The 16,645-nt window shown below is 42.5% G+C and overlaps 2 protein-coding genes across 2 annotated transcripts; one reads left to right on the plus strand and one right to left on the minus strand.

Moving 5' to 3' along the window:
• Positions 1–3,041: 3,041 nt before the first annotated feature.
• Positions 3,042–6,031, plus strand: LOC124063160 (tubulin alpha-1B chain-like). Its single transcript, XM_046396524.1, has 4 exons — positions 3,042–3,187; positions 4,331–4,553; positions 4,659–4,807; positions 4,921–6,031. Exons 1-4 carry the CDS (start codon positions 3,185–3,187, stop codon positions 5,899–5,901), a joined length of 1,356 nt encoding a protein of 451 aa, XP_046252480.1. The 5' UTR covers positions 3,042–3,184; the 3' UTR covers positions 5,902–6,031.
• A 441-nt stretch (positions 6,032–6,472) lies between these two features.
• Positions 6,473–16,483, minus strand: pmelb (premelanosome protein b). The gene is made up of 13 exons (XM_046396528.1): positions 16,431–16,483; positions 14,038–14,129; positions 12,120–12,215; positions 11,860–12,006; positions 11,449–11,577; positions 10,831–10,992; positions 9,612–9,944; positions 8,587–8,817; positions 8,031–8,168; positions 7,848–7,950; positions 7,558–7,763; positions 7,385–7,475; positions 6,473–6,923 (listed from the first exon to the last, which is right to left on the minus strand). Exons 1-13 carry the CDS (start codon positions 16,475–16,477, stop codon positions 6,761–6,763), a joined length of 1,938 nt encoding a protein of 645 aa, XP_046252484.1. The 5' UTR covers positions 16,478–16,483; the 3' UTR covers positions 6,473–6,760.
• Positions 16,484–16,645: the final 162 nt, after the last annotated feature.

Raw genomic sequence — 16,645 nt, forward strand, 5'->3', positions numbered from 1 at the left:
ATAAAAGAGGTCAAGCTGCCCAGTCACACAGACAGCCACAGACGCCCAACCCCCAGCCATCCTCCCAAGATTTAACCGTTGCTAGGAAATGAATAACGGAGTTGCCTGGATACAGCCTGGTATCCACACGGACCGCCTTTATCTGGTAGTCACGTGATCCAGCTTAAATGACAGCATTAACGGGCTGCAGTGCAGCTGCCTCTGTGGGGGGAACGTGAGGCGTCTCGGCCACCTCGTTTTCAAGGTTCCTCACCCTGATGTCCTGGGTCCGTGAAGAAATGCACTTGCTCTTACCTGCAACTGCACGTGTTCTTATAAAACTGATGACTAAAACCAAAAATTGTCGTGTAGAGATGATGGGGTGTGGCCTCTGTGGGGCGAGATGAATGCCATGTGGGTCAGCTCCTTTGTTCACACAGCTCATCAGGGCACGTAGAAGCTCATTCTTTCTGGAGACGGTAATGTTAGTGGATGTGCGTAGCAGCTCCGGTGGTGTCTGTCTTAAAAATTCTTGTAATGGGGAAGATCATAAATTGTTCTTGAGCGGGCCCAGAGAACAGCCCAGCAAACTCTCACACAGTTGTTTGCTTGGTTGTTAACAACAAAGGAAACTCCATGACTACGGTTGTCCCATTGGACAAAATGAGAGAATCTGAGATGCAAAGTAAAGTTTACTGACCGCTGCAGCAGGCCACCAGCAGCCACAATCACAGTGAAATCAGCTCAGGTTTACCTCTGTTTGCTCAGCCATTTTGGAAACAATCAAATGAACAACTAACTAAAAAAGAGCTGTCTTGGTTTACTGTTTTCGTTTTGTAGTTGCTGTTTTTTTTGTAAGTTTTCTCCTCTTTTGTCTTGTTTTCCTTTATGTGTCTTTTCCATATGTTTTCTGCTTCTTTATTCTACACATTTCCATTGTCTTCATGTTGCTTCCTCTTGGTGTTACCTGACCTGCTTCAGTTCCCACTATAAGGAAATTCATTAAATTTTCATTTTTTCTTGTGTGCTTCTGAAGTGAACGTAAAGTGAGTTTCATGTCATACATCTATATAACTTTTGGAAGGATGCACTGACCTGTTTAAATGTTGTTTTGTTTTTGCTTGAAAACATTGTTTTTGTGTGTGTGTTGCTGTTGTCTTCATGCTTCTCTCTCTATTCCCCATTTGCTTAATCTTTGATTGTGTTGGTTGATAATGTGCTATTTCCTTTTCCTGTCCAATCTCCTTTCTCTTTCACTCTTTCCCTTCTGCGTTCATTGCCATTACACCTACATGATACAATACTCGCAGAGCAATTGTCACATTTTAGTAAATGGTTTGACTGCTGACTGAGTGTTTGAACTGAAAATCATCCCAGAAGGCAGCAGCTGAAAGAAAATGCCCCAAAGTCTGAATAATTTCAATCTACTCAGTCATTTTATTTCAGTTTTCCATTATACGCGTGTCACGGAAGAAATCAGGAGTTTACTGGGTTTCACTGATAGCAAAGTGAATCTCTTTGATTTGCAAAACCAAAACATATCACGATAGGAGGCCACTAACCAGGGGTACTGTGAGATTATTCCAGCAAGGTCTTGCTCCACCCATGAAACATCACACCAGTCACATAAAATACACAAAGATCAAAATCTTTCAGTGCGTTAACTCATCGATTAATGTAAATACGACCATCACAAGCTTCTGCCTTCATCTGCATTAAAACAGCCAGCAGCGGGACTCTGCTGTGACAGGTGGAAAATGTGTTTTGTATCGTTGCTGGGTATCATATTCTCTCTGCAGGATGCAATGCAGTCAGTCTGATGCCATGACGGGCCACTCCCATCTCTCCAGCATTCCCATCCTCCCTCGCTCCTCTTGGGGAGCAGCTGCTCAGACCCTCCCTGTCCTACAGCTGCTGGGGTGGAGGAGGAGGAGGAGGAGGAGGAGGAGCAGGAGGGGTGGAGAATGTTCTCTCAAGAGATGCTGGCTGAGTGCCATGATAGCTTCCTGTCCTTCCCTTTCATCCCCTGCAGTTCACTGTGAGTACAGCCGTCACTGAATTACAGTAAATGATGATAGCTCCCACAATGCGGTGGCCGTTCTCACAATAAGCAAAGTTTTGGGTCCGTACTGCTTTGAGGACTGTTGTCAAGGCTAGCAGTAAACATGGAAAGTAGGCCCACTCATTGTGTTCTAAGCGAGCCACTTCTCAAATGCACGATTAAAGAGCAGGGATTCAATGTTGTGAGTGCAGAGGGAACGTTTGCTAAAGCGCACGTCAAAATGTCTCGGTGCGATCGTTATGTTCACATAAAATGCAATTCAGGCAATTTCAGTTCCTCAGACAGGACAGAACCCGAGCTGGGAGACCGGCAGTCGTGCAGCCACGTGATCGGCCCACTCAATGACATCATTGCGGCGAATCTGGGACAAAGAAGAAGGAGGTGGGGGGAGCCGGAGAGCTGGCATGTCGGGTGGATACCATCCCAGGCTCCGGCAGCAGTGTGGGTACCCGGCTCATATCAGCTGTGATGGAGGCGTCTTGTGCACCACAAGCGTTCAGCCATTTTGCATCTGGTGCAATGCAGCAGATGCATCGAGCTCCTGCACTTTTATACAGACTTTTCCTATGCTACACCAAACAGGGCCGTCCTGTAGGCGTACTGATTTGCAATTTGCCACGCCTGAACACTGAATACACGCAGTCTCTGCTCATTCCTGCCCATGCATAATTAATTTGCTTTGTTGAACTCGCCCATGATAAAGTAAAAAATGATCTTCTTATGTCATAAAAAAAATCACAGCTTGGAAAACTATAATGCACCAAGACTCAAACAATAAAAAATAGTCCCACCATAAGGCAGCTATTCTACATATCTTAAAGAGTAACAGTACGATTTGTCTTATTGCACAGCGCATTAAGAGCTGTTTCAAGACCGACAATTTCGCCCAATTTCGAATTCAAAAATACAGATTAATGTGGTTTAAACAGCATCACCAAAATGGTGGCAGTCAAACCTTTTTTTTTCCCTCAGCGCACAGAAGCAAATCCCCTGCCCTGCGTATATAAACCGGATAGCACCGCCCTCCCATTCAGCAGTTGTTGCATCGACCCCGTTGGGTACAACACGCGACGCAAACACAGCGCTTTATAAAGCCTCTTTTCTTCACGCTTTCTCCTTCTCCTCTTCCTCTTTAACGAAATCATGGTAAGTCAGTCTTTCTCGTCTGTGTGCCACAGACAGTTTGGCGGGGCAGAAATGGACGTTTTTCCATGTCGAGACGACCTGAGCAGAAACAGACACGTTTCAGGTTGTTTTCGCAGCCGTAGCTTCATTTTGACCTTGCTTGTGTTTGTATTTAAAGACGAGGCGCCCGGTGTGATGTGGCTGCTGGTGCACAGGTTGGCGCAGCGGTGGCACGACGTGGTTGTCATTGTGTGGGGATGAGAACAATGAATGACTGGCGTTATTCAGGCTGCACTAACAGACAGTCAGGAGGACGCATCTCTTTACACACAGCAAGTGTATTGTTTGGCCTTGTATTAATTAAGCCTTAAAATTAAATTTAATGTGTCAAAACGCTAAAAATCGGACACCTTGCGAATGCCCTGCCCAGTTTGAAGGCAGGGAGGGGCAGGTTGGGTGGGGATGGATGGAGACGTTGGATTGCAGCTATGATTTTTAATTCATAGGATGTGGCAGCAAATATATTTTTAATTTCATACATGATTTTTTTTTGTTTGGAAAACAGCATTGCTTCACAGTGCCTATTTTTAAACAATACGTGAAATCCAAAAGGTTACATTAACAGTCCTGTTCCACTTCATTTCATTCAATAGCAGATCATTTAGGTTTTGAATCACATCCAGGGCTTCGATGTGAAATTGTGAAGTGACACGGCTGTCGTGTGTGTGGGAGGTGGGTGGGGGTTGAATTTGTTCATTTATTTATTTATTTTCCCCGAGCATCCGCTGTGATTGTGCATCCTCACGGCACGAGAGCAAGTGGAATATTCCAGACGGACGTGCACGCGCCCCCCGCGCAAACGCATTTGCATTCCTGCTTGTGCTCGCAAATAAGGGAGAGTGTGGGATGAAAAGACTCGGAGGAAAGACGAGAGCAGCGATGTGCCTCAGCGGGGGCTGCCGTCGGTCATTTCTGTCCCCTGCTGATTGTGGCGCAGGGAGGCGCCTCCTGCTGCAGCGTCAGCCTCACACAGGCTCCCAGTTTCAATATGCGTTCATGTTCCAGTTATTGCAGTAAATTTCATGCAAAAACCCAGTGGTGTCTGTAAATGAATGTGAAATTAAATGAAAAAAGGAAGATAACCTTTTTTCCCCCTTTCCACAGCGTGAGTGTATCTCCATCCACGTCGGCCAGGCTGGTGTCCAGATTGGCAATGCCTGCTGGGAGCTTTACTGCCTGGAACATGGGATCCAGCCGGACGGACAGATGCCCAGTGACAAGACACTGGGAGGAGGAGACGACTCGTTCAACACCTTCTTCAGTGAGACCGGAGCTGGAAAGCACGTCCCCAGAGCTGTTTTTGTGGACCTGGAGCCCACTGTCATCGGTAAGTGTGATTCCATGGAGCTGAACATCAGTTAAGGGAAGTCGAAGTGAGAGGTCTGATAAACGTAAACCACAACTGATGCAATGTCTCTTCTTGTCTCCTCAGATGAGGTGCGCACTGGGACCTACCGCCAGCTGTTCCACCCTGAGCAGCTGATCACCGGCAAGGAGGACGCAGCCAACAACTACGCCCGTGGACACTACACCATCGGCAAGGAGATCATCGACCTGGTTCTGGACAGGATCCGCAAACTGGTGGGTAAATTCAGAGCCGAACAGGTTGACTGAAAGTTTTGTTTCGGAAGATCAAATGAGATGCCATAACGGTTTCTTGTATGTGATCATTGTGTATCCCTCTCTGTCCTCAGGCTGACCAGTGCACTGGTCTTCAGGGCTTCCTGGTTTTCCACAGCTTCGGAGGTGGCACCGGCTCCGGTTTCACCTCCCTGCTGATGGAGCGTCTGTCTGTCGACTACGGCAAGAAGTCCAAGCTGGAGTTCTCCATCTACCCAGCTCCCCAGGTGTCCACCGCTGTGGTGGAGCCCTACAACTCCATCCTGACCACCCACACCACCCTGGAGCACTCTGACTGTGCCTTCATGGTGGACAACGAGGCCATCTACGATATCTGCCGTAGGAACCTCGATATCGAGCGTCCCACTTACACCAACCTGAACAGGTTGATCAGTCAGATCGTGTCCTCCATCACTGCTTCCCTTCGTTTCGATGGTGCCCTCAATGTTGATCTGACAGAGTTCCAGACCAACTTGGTGCCATATCCTCGTATCCACTTCCCTCTGGCCACTTACGCCCCTGTCATCTCTGCTGAGAAGGCTTACCATGAGCAGCTCTCAGTGGCTGAGATCACAAACGCCTGCTTCGAGCCAGCCAATCAGATGGTGAAATGCGACCCTCGCCACGGCAAGTACATGGCTTGTTGCCTGCTGTTCCGTGGTGATGTGGTACCCAAAGATGTAAATGCTGCCATCGCCACCATCAAAACCAAGCGCACCATCCAGTTTGTGGACTGGTGTCCCACTGGTTTCAAGGTTGGCATCAACTACCAGCCACCCACTGTAGTTCCTGGTGGAGACCTGGCCAAGGTCCAGAGGGCTGTGTGCATGCTGAGCAACACCACTGCTATCGCAGAGGCCTGGGCTCGGCTTGACCACAAGTTTGACCTGATGTACGCCAAGCGCGCCTTTGTTCACTGGTATGTGGGTGAGGGTATGGAGGAGGGAGAGTTCTCTGAGGCCAGAGAGGACATGGCAGCTCTGGAGAAGGATTATGAGGAGGTTGGTGTTGACTCCATTGAGGGTGAGGGAGAGGAGGAAGGAGAAGAATATTAAGAGACGTACAGTGAAGGCATTAGTTGAACAGGAAATAACTGCTGTGTGTTCTTAAATGCATTCCAAACAGAAATGTCTGTCAATTATCAGTTTGGCTCTGACCTAAATAAAAACATTCTGTGACATGTGAGTTTGCTTGTCTGTAAGTAATTCAACAGAAATATATATTAAATGCATAATGGTAGAAAATGTTGAAATTCTCAGTTTTAGCTACCCCATGTAATCAGGTTTTAAACTCAACACCAGCTCTTTAAAGAGGTTCTTGTCAAGTTATGCAGCACACCAAGTATAGAGGAACAGTTAAAGCTGGCATATTGAAGCCACGAGTCCTCAACTGCAGTGCTGGCTTTCATGTAGAGTCCCTGATTCATGTAGACTTAATTAAAAAAAAACAACCCAAAATGTGTTATTATCATAAGCATTTTTTAAATTTATTCTAACTCCTCTAAAGAGACGAGAGGACCTTTTTTGGTTGTGTTCGAACAACATACATAACTGTGTATCTAATCAGCACTATTAGTGTAGCTGCGTCATCTATTGGTGTCATTAATCATAATAAACACTACACAACTATTTTGAGCAAAGTTTATTGGAAAAACATACAAATTCAGTTTTATCCAAATTAAAGCACACACTTTTACAACCAGGTTGCTTCAGGTAGGTACAAAAGATCAGAGAATGTCTAAGCTATAAATCCAGGAAAGGTTTTGATTAACAACCCAAATGTCACACACACTCACGAATTTAGTCATTTAGAAAATAAAGTTAAAAAAGGTATAAAAAAAGACCTCCCAGGTGCCTACATCGCAAATCATAAGTTGCTTGGTTTTGTATTTGGTTGAGTGAGGCTGGTGATGGTTCACACTGGCCTGTCCTCCAGCAGAGGGCAGTTGTCCACAGCTCCTCGTCTGTTCAGGAGACTCCAGAACATCGAGGATGCAGAGCAGCTGGGAGTCCTGCTGGGTTGTGGGTCTGCGGACAGAGTCATGTCTTCCTTCAGAGGACGGTAGGACTTGAAGCGCCTGTTGAGCAAAATGCAAAATCCAGGCAGGTTGTTTAAACAACACGTGCTTTATGAATAAGGCTGGTAATGTTCTATATTCTTTTTGTTTTCCACATCCCATGAAAAGAAAACCAACTGTGTGATAGTCTGTCTACCAGCACTCTGAATTCTCTGCCCTCAGCCCCATGCATTCCTGCAGAAGACATCTTAAAACAGGTCTGAAATAATGAATAATATATGTGGTTTTTATTTATTTTTGCCACTTGGGGGCAGCAGAAATAAGCTGTGAAGACAACACTGACATACTGTGTAATTACCTTGTAAGCTGATATGGTGAATCTGTTAACAAACAGGTCAGCAGACTGAATTATTTCATTGTTGATTTGGGTCTTGTCATGGGATTTGTTGTCAAAAAGCCTAATATAGAATATGATTGTGTTTATTTACTAAAAAATATCCACAAGGAAAGTCAGTTCCTACTTGTAAGAATATGCCACTAATCCTATGGCGAGAACCACTACCAGGACACCCATCACCGTGGCGACAGAGCCAGGAGAAGACAGACCTGAACCTGAAACCAAGACCAAAACGTAAGTAAGCAGGATACAGCAGGAATGTACTGTGGACTGTTCCATGGTGGTTACGTTGGGTACCCATGTGGACGTTGACTTTGGCGCTAGCGGCAGCCAGACTGACGTCATTTGCCATCGACACATTGATGCAGTAGACACCAGAGTCATTGAAGAAGTGACGCAGCACCAGCTGGCACTGTTTGGAGGGCTCCACCATGTTGCACGCCGTGTCAATCGGCCTCAAGCACTCTGCATCCAGAATCACACTGCACACCTCTTTAGGAAGGCTGCAGAGAGAAGACGCTCCAGCGAGTCACACATTAAAATGCTTTAAAGGAAATGCTTTAAAGATAAAGTGCACAAGCATTCACCTTCCCTGGCAAGTGACAGTGATATCCAAGACGTTTTTGTCCATTTCAGGTGTCGCCATCACAGCGTTGTCCATTTGTACTATCTCTACTTTCTCAATGCCCTCTGAAAACAAAGAACGACGATCACTGGCAGTCATCTCAAGGATTCCCATGTCTTCATGGATGTAATGAAAGGTAACTCACCAAACACTTCAATGCCAGTGCAGAAGGAGCCATAGCGATATATGACACAGTCATCATCGGAGGGTTTATCATCGGCATCCCTCTTAGCAACTACGACCACTGTAGCCTGGCCTGTCAGCGTCACAGTTCCCTTTGCATCTAATGAGAATAAACAATGAGTTAGTGCACAGAAGTAACATTACTTAATTCACGTCAAAGCAACATTAGGTTACATTTTTCCCTTAAAAATTCAAAATCATTTTGATGGTACGCTGACTTGCAATAAGGAGGAATCCCCAAACACCCGTTCTTGTACTATGTTACTGAGGCGAGCGGGTACGATGTCTCGTGAGATGTACGTAACGCTTCACGACACTACGTAACACAACGCCATCTGTGAGAGCGTTTCATTCTGAAGTCAACTTGTTCGGTTTGTTTTATACAAAGCTGCGCTTTTTTAAAAGATTTACATCACATTTACAATTGAGGAAATCTGCGGATGCAAGCGATCTTTTGGTAAAACTGTACTATAATTATGTACAAGCAACAAATAGAAAATACAAATAGCCATTCTTGCCAGTTGCAATCCTGTTCTGAGCTTCATTGTCAGCTGTCCCGTCACGATTGACGGGGGAGGGAGTTTTGGCCACTGTGGGTGCTTCCTGGGCAGGCTGAGTAGTGGAGGCAGCGGAGGCCTCATCCTCAGTGTTGTCCTCCTCTGTGTCCGAAGGAACCACGTTGACATCCACACCAGGTGCCTTGGTGGAGACCAGTAAGGGGACAGCAGACGCCAGAGCAGGAGCTTTCACTACACACAGAAAGATTTCTGACTTGGGTTTGTGTTTCAGTAAGATGTCTGTATGTGGTACATCAGTACAGAATACTGTGAATATTACTTTTTTTGGGGGGGTGTTAAGGAATAGTTGGACATTTTAGGGAAAATGCTTAAATGCTTTCCTGTTTGAGGTGGTTGAGATTGATATAAACATATGTCTGCTTAATATGAAGCTACAACCAGCAGCTGGTGAGCTTAGCTTTGCATAAAGACTGGAAACAGCCTGGCTCTGTCCAGAGGTATGAAAAAAGCTGTTGCTGCCAGCACCTCTAAAAGTTCCAATTAATCTTGTTCATTTAATCCACATAAAACTTGTTGTATAGTTATAGAGTCCAGCAACTGGGCTGCCATGAGGCCAGTGAGGGTTTCCATGACAACAACGTCAGGAAGTCACTGCAACATTTAATCATTTCTATGCACTGGATTTGAATGGATTAAACAGAAAAGAAATAACTTATTAAGTTCAAAGTTGCTGGAAGGCAGATTTCTTGTTACCTTCTCACAGAGTCAGGCTAGCTGTTTCCTCCTGATTCATGACTGTAGTTTTGTATTTAGCCAACAAAATGGTAACAATCTTTTGATCTAACTCTCTGCAAGAGAGCAAATAGGGCTAAATATATTCACCAAATGCCCAGCTATTCCTTTGACCAAAACAAAGAAACAGCTACAAGTTTCCACCAATGACAGCTCTCCCTCTGTCTTGACAGTTTGTTTGTGGATGCAGGGCAGCACTGTTGTGTGCTGGAACTTCAGCATCTGCTCCTCACCTGTGGTGCCACGGTCAGTGGGGGGACCAGGGGCCTTGGTTGGGGTATCGACGGGTGGGTCACAGGCCTTATCGGGGATTACCGCCTGGATCACCACCTGAGGCTTGAACGAGCCAGAGCTGATGTAGGTGTGAGTGACAGTCAGTTCTCTAGATATGAGGGCTCCACTTTCATCCCCAAAGTCCCAGTTGAAGGTGATGTCGGCGTTGCTGAGGTACTCGCTGGGGTCGTGGAGTGTGATGGTGAAGGCGATCGCCCTGTTCTGGATGAAGCGCATGTCTCCGGCCACGATGTCGTTCACTTGGTCCAGGGACACAGCGAAAGGGATTTGATCTAAGAAGAACATCAAACAACGATGTCAACAAAAAAACAGGTGAAGGAAATTCATAGGAAGTTTATAGTACAATAATAAGTGCTCATATGAAGTATTGACAGATAGATAGATAGATAGATAGATAGATAGATAGATAGATAGATAGATAGATAGATAGATAGATAGATAGACTTTATTGATCCCAGGCTGGGAAATTGCAGTGCAGCAGCAGCAATACACACAACAAGCTAAACAAAAGTTAAAAATAGCAGAATAAAAAGTGGCATATATAAATATATATACAAGGCAATATATAAAAAGTATATATACAACAGTAAACAGTGTAATATAGTGCAAAATTGGCAGGGTTTGTTTTTGCTATTTTAGAGAGATTTATTATTATATAGATCTAAATGATTGTTTCATGATTATTAATGCAGCACAGACAGTTTCTACCGACATGAATCTTCCTTTCATTGTTTTGCGTGTCTCATATTGTGTGAGTCTGTGCTGCTTCTTTCAATTAGGGTCTGAGAGGTCCAGTGTTCACATGTCCAGTGTTGTGTTTTTATGCCTTAAGTAGTCTTTTAGTATTTTTACAGTAATGTTTGTTGTTAAATATACCAATCAATAAGTAAATTTGCAGTTTGTAATATGCTGAGGACAATGATTAAACTAGTGCTGAACTAGTTCTTTACTTTTTCTCTCTCTCTTTTAGTCTGCATGGCATCAGACAGTAGAACTACAGTAAAATGTGTCAAAGTTATCAAGCTTAATTCTTTACGCTTTGCCTATGCTTTTTGGTTTAGTTTAGTTATTGTGCAGTACTGGGAGGGGAGGGTCCTACAGCTTTGTCCAAGTCAGGTAAAGGGTACAAAGAAAATATTATTATATTCCATATCTCACCAGTGATGGAGAACTGGGTGGAGGCGTACCCCAGAGGAATGAACTTCTCTTTGCTCCGATAGTGGTAGATAACAATGTCCATGGTGTAGGAGCCCAGCGGGATGTCATCTGTACCGATGGTCAGGGAGGAGGAGGAGCCGTCTGCCACCTGCCAGTACTGACCTGCCAAATGAGCATCCAGAGCCTGCTGAGCACACACCTGACACACTGCTGCCTCTTCGCTACAGGTATCCACAAACCATTTTCTAATATTATCAGCTTAAATAACAAAACTTTGCACAATGCATTTGGAGCCTGGGCTTACTGTCTTGAAAAGAAGATAAATACCAACTTGTAAAATGACGGATAGAGAACATGTGCTAATTCAATTAAAGTTCTTAACATGACACACTGTGGATAATATCACTGAATCCTATGAATCCCAAAACTACACTGATTTAAGGATTTTTCTGTGAGTGTAGAGTAAATAAAGTGACATAATCTGATCATATGATAAGGCTCATTCATAATCCATCACGGGTCATATTCCAGGTCATGGTTTGTGTAACGACAAACTCTGTGACCCTCGCAGTAGACATAATCTAGAGGGATTTGATAAGTGACGACAGCTCCACTCACCCCAGGTCTTCCAGACAAACACATAGTTTGGCTTCTTGTCCTTCTTAAATGGTGTCCCATCAGGGAAAACAGCCTCCCAGTCTGTGTTCTGAGTTGGATATACTGGCTCAGCCTCGTGGTGCTTTGTTCCTGCAGCAGGAGAAAAGAGTGTTGAGACTGTCAGAGTCTGTGACAAAGACATTTAAACAAGGCAGCTGTCTACAGCAGCTGCTTGAGGCTGCACAGCACAGAGCATCATGCTAATGCCACGATGCTAACATGCTCACAATGACGATGCAAACATACAGATTTTTAACTAAAGTGGTGAACTGAATGACAGGCATTGCCACCCCAACCATTCTGCTACGGTGGCTAAAAATACAGTAAATAGTGTGTTGTGCAGGGTGTGTGTGTGTGCACGCTGTGTGCTACCATTGATCGTGCAGTCTTCGGCCCAAACAACATCTCCATTAGGCTGAACCTTCTGAATGTGTGGGAACTCCAAGTCGATGGTGAAGGTAACTTTGGCTCCAGTCAGAGTCGGCGAATCATTCCCGACATTGAAGGTCACTCTTCCACCTGGATGAAGAGGACGGGAAAACCATGAGCAATCGACACAAAAGCTATCAGAAGAATAAAGTAATAAGGCACCCTGATCTGGCCTGGTCAACAATACTTCAGCAGGTGAGCACCTTTCCAGGAGTCTTTGAACCGTGGGTCTCCATCTTTCCAGATCGGGTACATCTTAGTGTTCCATGATGGGTAGCGAATGAAACGGTTTTTTGGCTCTGAAATATCAATCATAAATATATCATATTAATATATTATAGTGAGAACATGAGTGCCACACACTTTTTAAAAACCTTTTATGGGTTTCAAATTCCCCTAAGGTTTCTTAATAACTTCCAAAGCTTCCCTTGGAAGAACTATGTAATTTAACACTAATTATATGGAAAAAATGGCTTTAATAGACTTGAAATCAATTCCAGTTGAGTATAAATCTAGAGACACTTTTAGTCATTGCACAGCAAGTTTCCTGGGTGTGCAAGAAAGACAATTCAACATATATGCACAGTATAGATTTCAGTAAATAAAACACTTACTTTAAACTGACTTTGACTTCAAATTAAACTTTAAGGACATTCCTGCAGAGCAGCAAGGTGTGGCAGCTTCATCAGTAACTGATGTTAAATGGGCCTATGATGTCATCTCATATCGCTGACTGAATTTAAACGACTCCAATCGCATTGTGATGGACTTTGTGACATCAGAAAATACAGAAGTGCTGTCAGATAAATCAGTACAATATCTTATTGTGATGAAACTGGTGATTTATGCCCCTACTGCCAGTTTAACTCTCTTGTCCCTCCAATCCCTCTCATGTGATGCTCAGCTTATCACAGATTAACAAAGTCACAGGGCTGAATTTGGATTACACACAACGGCAGACAGCAAAGCTTATGAGTTGAATCAGACTTTTCAACGTGTTTACGAATTCAGCCTGTATTTGTTCAGAGTAATCACAAAAATCACAAAAAAAGTGAATTGTAAAATGAAAGATTCTGGCAAGCAGGTAGGAAAATGACTCGCTGTGCTCGTCTTGAAATGCATTTCTCTGCCAGATGTTTTCACCTGTCTGTATTTCCCGCAACGCTAAAGGATAGTTTCATTTGTTTTTGATTGTCTATCATTCTACATATGAACACATACATATGAATACATGTGAGTAACGTTTAAAGACAGACTTGAAAGAGATGTGAACACGTCCTTGAGCTTAAGAATTACAGGATTAAGACAAACAGTCAGTGCTTTGCTTGACGAAGGTCACATTCTGAGTCGTCTACATTCATGCATGGATGAGTAAAGAGTTTGGGGGAGGAAAAAAACAGGACCCTGGAACTTGAACTACACTCAGATCTTACAGACCGAAACATTTGTAGTATTACAATAGATTTATGTTTATTTTGATTTAATAAGACTAGACTGTCTGAATTCAAATTTCTGACCTTTTTGGGGTTTGGTACTTTACTGACTCATACAGGTAGCCTCACTAAAACAGAGCTGCAATTAAAAATACTACAGTGTGCAAATATCACAATGTGAAATTAATAAGTAAATTAACTAAACTAACCCAAGTGCAATACTGAAGCACAAACTTGAGGAACTTTCCACAGGTATTTCCATTGCATTTATTTGACAGCTTTTGTCACAACTTATGTTACACTACTACTTCACCAATGCAGATCAAACAACCTAACAGGATGCAAAAATTTATCGATCTTGACAAACTCCAACAGTAATTTGCTACTCACACATCAGTATTAATAATAATAAGTAATAATAATATTACTGCAATTACATCAGCCATTTTCCTTTTTATTTTTATATGTTACCTTTATTTCTCTTGCATCTGTGACATGTTGAGTGAATGACTTTTCCTTGTAAAAATATAATTTTATATTACAGTACAGCTATTTTTATTAAATGATCTAAATACTTCCTCCACCACTGTGGGAAGGAACAGCGTCACTGATTATAGGTGTTCTAGCTCTTTAAACCTGCAAAACTTTCTGTTTCAATGCCAAAATAAAACAAATTTTCTGTACTTACTTGCCACAGTGTGTGAAGCTACAGCCAGCAAGACCAACAGCACAACAGATGTCCGCATTGTCAGTGCGCCTCCTCTTTCCAAAAAAAAATCCCTTTAGTGAGCACCAAGCAACAGAAAACAGACTTTATAAACTCTATGCTTGACATCATGTAACGCCTCCTTCCTCATGAACCCCTGCAAAAAGACCCTCCTCCAATCAGATTTAGGGGCAACTGGGCTGATTATGATTTGTGTATTTACAGTAAAATCACGTCTTGGGGATTATTGACATGCAGACAACAGAGAAAGCAGCACATAATCACATAAGAAATGCAAAATGCCACGTCCTTTTTTTTTTGCCTGGCAACAGACGGGATCACGAGACAGGCTCGAGCGTGCGTAAATCAAACAAAAAGTATAACTTTTAAATAAACGTCCTGCAGAGGTGGAACTTATTAAGCTGTGCTCAGTGATAAACATATAAATATAACCAGTGAGGGAATGTACAAGTGCATGAAGTACAGTATTTTATTTTATGCTACTTTAATCCTCCGCTGCACTACATCAGCGAGGGGAAAATAATGTACAGTTTATATGTTACACATGTACTGAAGAATAATTTACATGGAAAATGAATGACAAACTTGTAAAATATGATGCACAGTTACACATTAAATTACCAGCAGTGCATAGAAAGTACTTAAAATTAATTTTGATATTGATATTGATACATCAAAATTATAAATAATGATGTTTAACAATACAATGCTAATTTAAAATTTTGAATGCAGGAATGGTACATGGAACATTAAGTATTCTGACATTGTGCTATTGGCAATTTTACTTATATTACTAGTAATAACACTTCTTACAGCACAGAACATATTACACTGCATGATCATGTATGCTTGAAGAGGTGTTGTATCAGCAGTAAAATGAATCATTTACAATGACGGCAGCCTCGTGCAGTTATTCTTTTCTTATGCTGGTTGGTGATATTGCGAGGCCTTGGTCAGCGTGATAAAAACTGTAAATTTAAGGAAATAATCATTAATTAGACCGATTAAAGCTCAGGATCATGCTTAGATCATGGGAGTACATTATCATGATTTTTTGGGGCTTTGGGTGCCAATTCCACAAAGCATGTGCTTTCAAACACAATATGAATAGTCACCTAAATCTCTGCTAAAATCACCTGACCCAGTTTTGGCTGCCCGTCTAATTATTCCTAATTATGTGCGGATTTACTCTGAAATTCATGTTGCCACTGTTGATGATAGAAAACTATGCAGAAAACTCTAATAGAAATGCTTTATAGTCATCTGCAATATTAGCGTAAGATGTACTGTGCTTAAATGTGAAGCTGTGATAAAATATAATGTCTGAAATATTAAAGTGTGGCAGGAAGTTGATCATTTCTGTGTCATTAAACAGCAGGTCACACCGTCTGCCTAACAGAGGCTGTGCTGGCAGAACAAAAAATGAGAGGAATGCAGCGTTAATGAGGATTATTAAAGCACTTGTGACTCCCTAAATTCATCCGGCTTTGTCTTTCTACCCCTTAGGACTAAAAAGTAACCCTGTTGAAAGATTTTTTGTCTCCATATCATATGCCAAGCTGTGACATTGTTTTAAACCTCTTTTTAAACAATGTCAGCATTCACAGCAAATCCTTTTTAAAAACCTGCTTCATCTGTCAGTGCTACTATGAACCCTTTAACTCCTTTCAGGCCTCAACATGAATGCACAGAGCCGCAGCAGGAAAGTAATGCAAGCGTACTGTAAAACAGCAGCATAGTGGGGCGGCGCCGCCATTTTGGTGGATATTAGCGGTTATTATTGGTCAGTATGAGCGCTCATCTGTCAATCGTTTATCATTAGGAAAACCGTATGCACGAAACACAAACAGGTAAACCAGGTAAACAGAAGTTCTCATGAAAGATAAATATATATAACAAAACTTACGTTGATGGTGGGGTTACTTATGCTAACTAAATGCTAACAAAACGTAAACAAATCACGCTTAGCTCATTTACTAGTTTATAGCTAAATGAAACACACACTGCTAGCTTACCTTTGTCTCTGACCACTAGCTTAAGCCACTAGCTTTAACCAAAACTATTATATTTTGGTTAAACATAATGCAAATGTTTCAGCTTTATACCAGACTACGTGCGTTCACTTATCTCTTAGTGTGTATTTTTACATACATACATATTCGCCCCCCTTTTTATAGGCGAAATTTGACTGATGGTTGACTTTCAATAAAAAATATTTAAAAAAAAAAAACTATTTCCGGGTAAAGACAGTTACACATTTTGTAGTCACACTGACATAAATCTATGTTTTTGCCAAAATATTTTACCAAGGCTTGTTTTATTTTAGGCTAAAACGGCAGATTTTAGTTACTCACATTTCTGAAGACCTGAGGTCAGTCGTCAGGGAGGCCTTGGCGGCCATGTTGGTTTAGACTGATTGTTATGGCGGGATCTCAGACATTTTGTACTGACACTATTTACAGAAAAAACCATCAAAGCTCAAAAAATTAAAAATAAATACTATAGAAATAATACATAGAATACATAGTAAGGATTAAACATGAGACAGTACAGTGAACAGCACGAGCAT

The sequence above is a fragment of the Scatophagus argus genome, chromosome 8 (assembly GCF_020382885.2).
Source record: "Scatophagus argus isolate fScaArg1 chromosome 8, fScaArg1.pri, whole genome shotgun sequence".
Lineage (NCBI taxonomy): Eukaryota > Metazoa > Chordata > Actinopteri > Scatophagidae > Scatophagus > Scatophagus argus.

Excerpts from the sequence above, each read along its gene's own strand:
- LOC124063160 (XM_046396524.1), top strand. Across the intron at positions 4,554-4,658 it reads CCTGGAGCCCACTGTCATCG|ATGAGGTGCGCACTGGGACC; the intron begins GTAAGTGTGATT and ends TTGTCTCCTCAG. Across the intron at positions 4,808-4,920 it reads TGGACAGGATCCGCAAACTG|GCTGACCAGTGCACTGGTCT; the intron begins GTGGGTAAATTC and ends CTCTGTCCTCAG.
- pmelb (XM_046396528.1), bottom strand. The coding sequence starts at position 16,477 with ATGGCCGCCAAGGCCTCCCTGACGACTGACCTCAGGTCTTCAGAAAT. Across the intron at positions 14,130-16,430 it reads GACCTCAGGTCTTCAGAAAT|GGATTTTTTTTTGGAAAGAG; the intron begins GTGAGTAACTAA and ends TGCTCACTAAAG. Across the intron at positions 9,945-10,830 it reads CACCCAGTTCTCCATCACTG|ATCAAATCCCTTTCGCTGTG; the intron begins GTGAGATATGGA and ends TGTTCTTCTTAG.